Below are 10,892 nucleotides of genomic sequence, written 5' to 3' on the forward strand. Positions count from 1 at the left end.
GCCTACAAGAGACTCACTTTAGGGCAAAGGACACATATAAACTGAAAGTGAGAGGACAGAAAAAGATATTTCATACAAATGGAAATGACGGGAAAGCAAGAGTCCCAATGCTCATATCAGACAAAATAGACTTTAAAACAATGGCCAAAAAGAAAGATAAAGAAAGATTCTATTTAATGATAAAAGGATCAATTCAAGAAGAGGATACTCATCAACATATACGCCCCAATACAGAAGCACCCAAATACATACAACAAATACTAATAGATATAAAGGAGAAACTGATGGGAATACAATAATAGTAGGAGACTTTAACATTGCACTCACATCAATGGACAGATTCTCTAGACAGAAAATCAACAAGGCAACAGAGATCCTAAATGACACAAAAGAACAGTTAGACTTAATTGATTTTTCAGGGCATTACATCCAAAAAAACCAGAATATACATTATTTTCAAAAACACATGTAATATTCTCAAGGATTGACCACATACTGGGGCACAAACTGACCTCAACAAGTTTAAGCGTACAGAAATTATTTCAGGCACCTTCTCTGACTGCAGTGGCATGAAACTAGAAATCAACCACAGGAAAAGAAATGAGAAAAAACTGACTACACAGAGGCTAAACAGAATGCTACTAAAAAACCAATGAGTGAATGAGGAAATCAAAAGGGAAATTTAAAAATATCTTGAGACAAACAACAATGAAAACACAACCATACAAAATCTAGGGGATGCCAAAAAAATCCTTAGAGGGAAGGTGGTCATAGCGACAAAGGTCTTCCTCAGAAAAGAAGAAAAATCTCAAATCAATAACCTAACCACCTAAGAGAATTAGAAAAAGAACAAATGAACCCAAAGTCAGCAGAAGGGAAGAAATCATAAAGATCAGAGAGGAAATCAATAAAATGTTCAGAAAACAACAGAAATAATCAATAAAACCAAGCACTGGTTCTTTGAAAGGGTAAACAAAATTGACAAACTTCTAGCCAGGTTTACCAGAAGAAAAGAGAGAGCACCCAAATAAACAAAATAAAAAATGAAAAAGGAGAAATCTCAATGGATACTGCAGATATACCAAAAGCCATGAGAATACTATGAACGATTATATGCCAAAGAAATCGACAATCTAAAAGAAATGGACAACTTTCTAGAAATACACAACCCACCAAAACCGAATCAGGAAGAAATAAATTATTTGAACAGACCGATCATTAAAAATTAAATTGAATACGTAATTTAAAAACTCCCCACAAACAAAAGTCCAGGACCATAAATGCTTCACAAACTCTACCAAATATACAAAGAAGAACTTATATCAATCCTTCCTAAATACTTCCAAAAGACTATAAAGAAGAAGGAATATTTCCAAAGACATTCTTTTTTTTTTTTTTTTTTGTCTTTTTTTTGCCTTTTTGCCATTTCTTGGGCCGCTCCCTCAGCATACGGAGGTTCCCAGGTTAGGGGTCGAATCGGAGCTGTAGCCACCGGCCTACACCAAAGCCACAAAAATGCCAGATCCGAGCCGTGTCTGCAACCTACACCACAGTTCACGGCAACGCTGGATCGTTAAGTCACCGAGCAAAGCCAGGGACCGAACCCGCAACCTTATGGTTCTTAGTTGGATTCGTTAACCACTGCGCCACAACGGGAACTCCCCAAAGACATTCTATGAAGCCACCATCACCCTAATACCAAAATCAAAGACACTACCAAAAAACAAAATTACAGGCCAGTATCTCTGATGAATATAGATGCAAAAATTCCCAACAACATTCTAGCCAATTAAATCCAACAACACACAAAAAAAGATCATATACCATGAACAAGCGGGATTCATCCCAAGTTCACAAAGACGGTTCAACATATGCAAATCAATCAATGTCATACACCACATTAACAAAAGAAAAGTCAAAAGCCACATGATCATCTCAATAGATGCAAAAAAAGCATCTGACAAAATCCAACATTCATTCATGATAAAAACTCTTACCAATATTGAGTATAAAGGAAACATCTCAACAAAATAAATGTCATTTCTGACAAACCCACAGCCAATACTCAATGAAGAAAAGCTGAATGCCTTCCCACTAAAATCTGGAACAAGGCACAGATGCCCACTCTCACCACTTTTATTCAACATAGTATTGGAAGCCCTAGTCACAGCAATCAGACAAACCAAAGAAATAAAAGGGTATCCAAACTGGAAGAGAAGAGGTAAAACTGTCTCTATAGGCAGATGACATGATACTATATATAGAAAACCCTAAGGACTCCACACAAAAACTACTTAATCTGATCAACAAATTCAGCAAAGTAGCAGGATATAAGATTAACATTCAGAAATCAGTTGCATTTCTGTACACTAACAAGGAAATATTAGAAAAGGGATATTTAAAAAAATACCATTTAAAATCATACCAAAAAAAAAAAAAAATACATGGGAATAAACCTGACCAAGAAGGTGAAAGACTTATACACTGAGAACTATAAAACATTAATCAAGGAAATTAAAGAATATTCAAGGAAATGGAAAGATATCCCATGCTCCTGGATTGGAAGAATTAATATTGTTAAAAACAGCCATACTACCCAAAGCAATCTACAGATTTAATGTGACCCCTAATTACCCATGACATTTTTCACAGCACTAGAACAAATAATCCAAAAATTTATATGGAACCATAAAAAAAACCCAGAATTGCTAAACAATCCTGAGGAAAAAAAAAAAAAAAAAGCAGGAGGCATAACTCTTCCAGAATCCAGACAATATTACAAAACTACACTAATCAAGACAGTGTGGTGTTGGTAAAAAACAGACATACAGATCAATGGAATATAATAGAGAGCCCAGAAACAAACCTGGACACCTATGGTCAATTAATCTTTGACAAAAGAGGCAAGAATATAAAATAAGGAAAAGACAGTCTTTTTAGCAAACGGTGCTGGCAAAACTGGATAGCCATGTGTAAAGCAATGAAACTAGAACACAGCCTCTCACCATACACAAAAATAAACTTGAAATGGCTTAAAGATTTAAACATAAGACAAGACACCATAAAACTCCTAGAAAATAACATAGGCAAAACATTGTCTGACATAAACCATACAAATGTTTTCTTAGGTCAGTCTCCCAAGGCAACAGAAATGAAAACAAAAATAAACCAATGGGACCTAATCTAACTTACAAGCTTTTGCACAGCAAAGGAGACAATGAACAAAATGAAAAGATAACTTATGGAATGGGAAAAAATAGTTGAAATGACGCAACCGACAAGGTCTTAATCTCCAAAATATACAAGCAACTTACACAACTCAATAACAATAACAACAAAAAACAATCAAAAAATGGGCAGAAGATCTAAACAGACATTTCTCCAAAGACATATGGATGGCCATTAGGCACATGAAAAAACGCTTAACATCACTAATTATTAGAGAAATGCAAATCAAAACTACAATGAGATACTACCTTACACAGTAAGATATAGCTATCATTAATTCGTCTGCAAGAACAAATGCTGGAAAGGGTCTGGAGAAAAGGGAACTGCCTACACTGTTGGTGGGAATGTAAATTGGTACAACCACTATGGAAAACAGTATGGCAGTTCCTCAGAAAAGTAAAAATAGAATTATTGTATGATCCAGCAATCCCACTCCTATGCATGTACCCAGACAAAACTTTCACTGAAAAAAGATACATGCACCTCTATATGTTCATTGCAACATGATTCCCAATAGCTAAGACATGGAAACAACCTACATGTCCATTAACAGATGAATGGGTAAATACATACATATATATACACACACATATACATACAGATATATATATACACACACATATATATACATATACACACACACACACACACACACACATACAATAGACTACTACTCAGCCATAAAAAAGAATAATGCCACTTGCAGCAACATGGATACAACGAAAGATTCTCATACAAAATAAAGACAGTCAGAAAGAGAAAGACAAACACTGTATGATATCACTTACATGTGGAATCTAAAATATGGCACAAATGAGCCTATCTGCAAAACAGAAACAGACTCACAGATATAAAAAATAGTCTTGTGGTTGCCAAGGGGGAAGGAGGAGGGAGTGGGATGAACTAGGAGTTTGGGGTTAGCAGATGCAAACTATTACATTTAGAATGGATGAGCAATGAGGTCCTACTGTACAGCACAGGGAACTATGTCCAATCTCTTGGGGATAGATCTATGTTCCAAAAAACTTTAAATCTTTCATGAAAGGAGATGAGGACTATGACTAAATAAACAAAATCTTCTAAGAAACTTTAACATGCTTCTATAACATATGCACTAAAAATCATACAGCTAAGATTTCTTAGAAAAATGAGAGAAGTTTTAGTTTTCTTTGTAGATACACTGATAGACAGATATCAAGTAAACACATATATACACAAATATACATATGTGTGTGCGTGTGTGTGTATCCTCTTCAATGGCCCCAAAAGGATTAACAGAAGGGTATTAGCCCCATAAAATATAACAAGAGAGACAGCATAAATTGTGAGAAGGGAAAACAAGGATTAAGGACCACCCCCCCTTAAAATAAATAAATAAATAAATAAATAAAAGTATGACATTAAGCTTAAAACACGTAAATTTTTAGATCCATAAGCGTGCTACAAGTGGACCAGAAATTTGAATTTAAGCTTTCAAGTTTTACTGAATTATAGTTGATTTACAATGTGTGAAAATTTCTGCTGTACAACAAAGTGATCTGGTTATACATATACACATATCCATTTTTTTCTCAAATTCTTTTCCCGTATAAGTTATTACAGAATATTAGGCAGATTTTCCTGTGCTATAAAGCAGGTCCTCATTGACCGTCTATTCTGAAGCTAAGCCTTCAGCCAACTCAGATAACAAAATCTTTCCAATGTCATAATGTCCAAAATATTAAAACATACTACTTCTTCCATATTTGGTAATGCCAACTATGTGATATTCATTCTGTACTTGTAAAAACAGTCTACAAAGTTAATCCTCCAATATTAACTTGAATAAGTACCTAAAAAAAGAGACATATATGCTTACATCAAGTAAGCCTGTTAGTATTCACCTGTGAGATCTGTTCAACTCGCTCATTCACATCAGGTAGCATCCATGTCTCCTCACCCCGAAGTCGTTTAAGTTCTTTACGCCTTTCTTCTTTTTCAAAATTGGCTTTAGCCTAAAACAGTGAAAAAAGAAAAATTGATCTGCATTCTTTTCACAAACAGAAACAGAAACTTCCACTTTCATAAAACATTCTTGAATGAACTCCTTCTTGCCAAGAATTTGCTTCTACAAAAGTGTAAGAGAGATTAAAAAAAGAAAAAAGGGAGTTCCCATTGTGGCGCAGTGGTTAACGAATCCGACTAGGAACCATGAGGTTGCGGGTTCGGTCCCTGCCCTTGCTCAGTGGGTTAACGATCAGGCGTTGCCGTGAGCTGTGGTGTAGGTTGCAGACGTGGCTTGGATACCGAGGTGCTGTGGCTCTGGTGTAGGCCAGCAGCAACAGCTCTGATTGGACCCCTAGCCAGGGAACCTCCATATGCCTCGGGAGCAGCCCAAGAAATGGCAAAAAGACAAAAAAAAAAAAAAAATCTCCTCCCACATTACCAATTGCATTACCAATTATCAACCTCTAGTATAATGAGCTACCAGTCAAGGACAGACTCCTGGGATCTATTGCAGACCCTTCCCTCTCCCTAAGCTCCCTACCTCAAATGTGACTTGAATCTCTTTTCCCTTCACTATCCCACTGATAATGCCTGATACTTTTGTAACTGTTAGGACACTGTCAAACTGCAATATCCATACCTGTTATAGCAGGCAGATAGTTAGGCATGAGCAGAGAAGGGGGAAATGGGGCCAAACAGCAGGAAATCATGTATCATGCTAACAGCAGGATCCATGGGTGGGCAAAGAAAAGTGGGGGAGTTCCTGTCATGGCTCAGCAGTTAGTTAACAAACCCAAATAGCATTCATGAGGATGAAGGTTTGATCCCTGGCTTTGTTCAGTGGGTTAAGGATCTGGCGTTGCCGTGAGCTGTGGTGTAGGTCACAGATGAGGCTCAAATCCTGTGTTGCTGTGGCTCTGGCATAGGTCAGGGGCTACAGTTCCGATCTGACCCCTAGCCTAGGAACCTCCATATGCCATAAGCGTAGCCCTAAAAAAACACATGCAAAAAAAAAAAAAAAGAAAGAAAAAGAAAAGCCATAACAGCGTTCCCATTGTGGCTCAGCAGGTTAAGAACCCAACTAGTATCCATGAGGATGCAGGTTCCATCCCTGGCCTCACTCAGTGGGTTAAGGATTTAGCATCGCCATGAGCTGCAGTGTAGGTTGCAGACACTGCTAAGATCCTGGGTTGCTGTGGCTGTGGCATAGGCCTACAGCTGCAGCTATGATTTGACCCCTAGCTTGGGAACTTCCAACCTCCAGACTGATAGGAAACTACACCTTTTGGGGTGATAAGTGCCCTGGAGGCTGACAAAGACAGGTGGGAAAAGATGCAACTCTCCAATGTCCAAATATAATCTGTTCCTCGTTATATTATAATAAAATTAGCTATATGGATAAGAAGTATCCATCATACACTGATGCCATGACACTTTCAATAACGACAAAAATTCCCTCCTCCCTTCGGGAAGGTGAAACTGGGATGAAAATTAAGGAATACGACACCCCAAACTCCAGCCATACAATTGGATTCCCCATATAACCGGTGTGCCAAAAAAAACATGGGGCAGCTGCTCACCTCTCTGCAACCTCTCCTTAAGAGCTGTATTTCTCACTGAAGTAAATCCTCACTTTTCATTCTTAATTTGTCTCATTTCTGAACTCTTTCTGTGACAAGAAACTAACCTTTGGGAACATACTCATACACCGAAAATGCTTCAAGAAGAATCTCCTTTCTGAAAACAAATGATCATAATCCTAATAATTTGTCTCTCTCTCTCTCTCTCTCTCTCTTTTTTTTTTTTTAGGGCCACACAGTGGCATATGGAAGTTCCCAGGCTACAGGTTGAATGAAGCTGTAGCTGCCGGCCCACATCATAGCCACAGCAACTCAGGATTTGTGCTGCATCTGTGACCTCACCACAGCTCAGAGCAACGCAGAATCCTTAACCCACTGAGTGAAGCCAGGGATCGAACCAGAGCCCTCATGGATACCAGTTGGGTTCCTTACTGCTGAGCCACAGCAGGAACCCCACATAATGCTAATTTTTATTCATCTTTTCAACAACAGTCAAATAAAGATCTTCCTAGGAGGCTGTTCCTGCCTTTTCATTCTCTCCCCAAATTTCAAAGCTGGGTTTGGTTCTTCTCCCTCAGTGCATAGCTCTACCATAAAATTTATCACAGCTTACAAACTCTACTCCCTCCAACAACTGCCTGAAACATCAGAGACAAGGATGAAGGATATTTATTACACACATATATTATACTTACTGAAACAAAGGAACTACACGAACCTTTCACCTGTCCAAGACTTTCTGCCCTCTCTTCCTCTGTAAAATTTTACTGTAGTCATTATACTTCTCCTCCTTGTTCTCCTCTACCGGCTCCCTCTCATCTGCATTTAAACTCGTTTTAAACTCTTTCATCTTAAAACAAAAGCCCTCACTTATGGCACCATACATTGTTCTTTACCACAACGTCTCCCCTTCATTGCCACACTTCTTACATCTTGTCAGATAATACAGTAGTACAGTTTACTTCCTCCACTCTTTACGTTATCTCCACGCATCTCAATGAGAAATACAAGGATTCTCAACCTTTTTCGGGGGGCTGAATTCTAAGTCTCTTGTCTCAATCCTTGTAAAGATCAGTAAGGGATTACAATAAGCCAAGACAAACAGGTTAAAAAAAAGAGCGGGGGGTAGTGAAACAGTAAAACACTTCACTCTAATATGCCTTACATGTGTTCCTGAAAACGGAAAGTTTCATTTCAGATACAGCAAGCGCGAGGGCTGAGGCTGTAAAATACTCAGAGAGAGTCATTATAAGTGGTGGAGTCCCAGGGAAGTGACCAAATCAGGTAACCAGGTGTTAAAAATGTCAAGAATGAACGATTTAAAAGATAAGGAAATTGAGAAGAAACAAGTTTTCCTTAAAAAACAAACATGAACAAATGGAACATGCTTCTGGAGCACCCAGGAGGCAGAAGATACTCGAGTTTGTAGGAATTTCCAAAGGGAGACAACTACCTCCACACAACCGGAGGTAAGATACAGCGGAGTGAAAGGGAGAGTGTTGGGGAGGCACGAAAGCCAGAGGTCTGGTTCCCAGAAAGCCTCCGCTCTCGATTCTAAATGGCGCCAAAAGCCCCCAAACGGCAGTACCTGTCGCAACACCTCTGCCCTGGCAATCCGGGTCTGTTCCTTACGCTCCTCAATGCTCCTGGCACTTTCAAAACTACCACCGACAGCCGCCATAGTTGTTGTCGTCGTTAAGCTAAGAAGCTGTCGCAAAAATCTCAATTTACGACTGTCGTAATTTAATAAACAAACCTAGACTTCCGACCAGAAGGAGGGGTGCTGCTCCACCAACGGAGCATGCGCAATTCTGACTGTCGCTTAGTATTCTAGGAACTTGTCCAACTTCCAGGTTTAGAGAGGCCGGAAGATTAATCTGAGTAGTTGCCTGCCCACTTTCATCTGTTGAGACTGCCCTGATCAGGGTTACTGTTAGTGTACATTTATTATGCACTTTGTACCATACCGACGGCATTCTTAGCTATGTCCTCTTAAAACCACCGCAGTAGATTAGACACTCAGAGAGGTTAAGTACGCACCTCGAAGATTTGCACCAAGGTGCCCTTCCTGCCTGAGTTCCCCTGTGCTGGAGGAATGGGCTGAAGGGGAGGATTACCAGAAAGGCAGTGCAAGCTAGCAGGAGGGCAAAATTGCTTTGAAGAGCCAGTGTTTTTCTTTGGTGGATTTTAAGTACAATATATGAAAAAGATGTGAATTTGCATGGCACTTCATAATTTATAGGTGCTTAAAGTGTAACAGTTTTTCTGACTTCATTTGTTTATACTTATCCATTCAAGCTTTTTTTTCATCACAGCGTGCAATTGCTCCCAAACATAAAACTTTAAGCTCCGTGAAGAATAAGACATTCTGAAGCATTAATCAAGCGCTTTGAGAATATAAAACACTGAGCTTATTTATAATCGCAAAGATAAAGAAGGCTGGAGAATATATACTAGTTACTTTAAAAAAACATTTAAAATAGTTAACATAAACTAGATTGAGGTAAATATTTTTTTTTAAGTTTTCATAATACTACATTTGTGTTTGTAAGAAGCTTTCCCAGGAGTTTCTACTTCCCCAATCCATGAAGATCTTAACTTTGAGCATTTAGTGTATATTTGTTTGATATACAAAATAGAATGTATTCATTGCATTTTTGTTACAGAAAAGCGATTTTAATTTATGAATTGACCTTGAAATATTTTCTCCACTGTGACCTCACTAATTTTTGTCATAATTAACCTAACTATCATTCAACTCTTTCAGATTCTCTTAGGATTCAGAAAAACATCTGTTAACCCCTTGCATCAATTATAGGATGAAAAAATGGCAATTATAGCAAAATTATCTAACGAAAACTTTTAAACTGTACATAAGGCACAAAAAAAAATAGAACAAATAGAGAAGCATAATGTGTGCTTGAGGAAGACTCAACATCATAAAGGTATCAATTGTGCATAAAATATTTTGTAAATATTAAGCAATACAAATAAAACCTCCAGGAAAAAAAAAAAGTTGGGATCAGGAGGGGAAGTAGAGAGGGTGATGTAGAAAAGTAAGGTAAAGCAAGTTGTTTTTACTAGTTTGCATTTGGCCACACCTAATAGAAATACATGGTTTAATCAAACAAGTTGTAATGTAATAAGGAGCCTGAAGATAGCTAGTCTAGGAACAAAGTTTTTCTCCTTTTCTGCTTTGTAACATTTAGTCTGTAACTTAAGTTCTTCATATTTGCAAGGAATGTATTCCATTCCTTCACATCTGTGCATTCACCTATTAAAACATAGAAATAAGGGAGGAGAACAAGGGCCAAAAAGTGTATGCCACCTAAGCCTTCCCCATTTTTATTAGGAAAATGATGACTTTCCTAAAGTCTAATCCAGTTTCTTCCACTTGAATCTTATAAACCAGAAATAGATCACATGACTACAACTAACTAAAGAAGAATCATGAAGATTCCAGAACAGTTTTGTTATAGAGTGACACTCAGATTAGTCCAAGGTTTCTTTGTGGTTATGTTATAGCAGGCAGATAGCTTGGTATGAGCAGAGAAGGGAGGGGGCGGTGTAGGTGCACAGGCCGGGTGGCAAGAACACATGTCTTGTAAATAGCAAGGGTTCAAGGGCAGACAAAGAAAAGCAAGAACCTCCAGACTGACACAAAACCACACATTTTTGGGTGATAAGTGTCCTGGAGGGAATGAAACATAGAATGTCCAGCTTCTGAATATAACCTGATGCTCATCATGTCCTCTTTACAATAAAATTAGACTTGCAGTTAAGAAGTACCGGAGTTCCTGTCGTGGCTCAGTGGTTAACGAATCCGACTAGGAACCATGAGGTTGCAGGTTCGGTCCCTGCCATTGCTCAGTAGGTTAACGATCCGGCGTTGCCATGGGCTGTGGTATAGGTCGCAGACACAGCTCAGATCCTGCATTACTGTGGCTCTGGTGTAGGCCAGTGGCTACAGCTCCGATTGGACCCCTAACCTGGGAACCTCCATATGCCGAGGGAGCGGCCCAAGAAATAGCAAAAAAACAAAAAAACAAAAAGAAAAAAAGCACCCATTATGCACCAATGCCATGATACTTCCCATCA

The 10,892-nt window shown here is 38.5% G+C and overlaps 1 protein-coding gene across 2 annotated transcripts in view; it reads right to left on the minus strand.

The window, feature by feature from the left end:
• Positions 1–8,504, minus strand: part of CWF19L2 (CWF19 like cell cycle control factor 2) — an 89,816-nt gene extending 81,312 nt beyond the window's left edge. Inside the window, 2 exon segments of one of the 2 annotated variants that reach the window (NM_001142831.1) lie at positions 5,112–5,222; positions 8,383–8,476. In NM_001142831.1, the coding sequence (NP_001136303.1) occupies positions 5,112–5,222; positions 8,383–8,475 (204 nt within the window). In that variant the 5' untranslated portion in view covers position 8,476. 2 annotated transcript variants of the gene reach the window in all.
• Between the last annotated feature and the right edge of the window lie 2,388 nt (positions 8,505–10,892).

Source organism: Sus scrofa, chromosome 9, assembly GCF_054392235.1.
Source record: "Sus scrofa isolate SSC_HxYL_T2T_F1_AM1 chromosome 9, Sscrofa_HxYL_maternal_Yorkshire_Landrace_v2.0, whole genome shotgun sequence".
NCBI lineage: Eukaryota > Metazoa > Chordata > Mammalia > Artiodactyla > Suidae > Sus > Sus scrofa.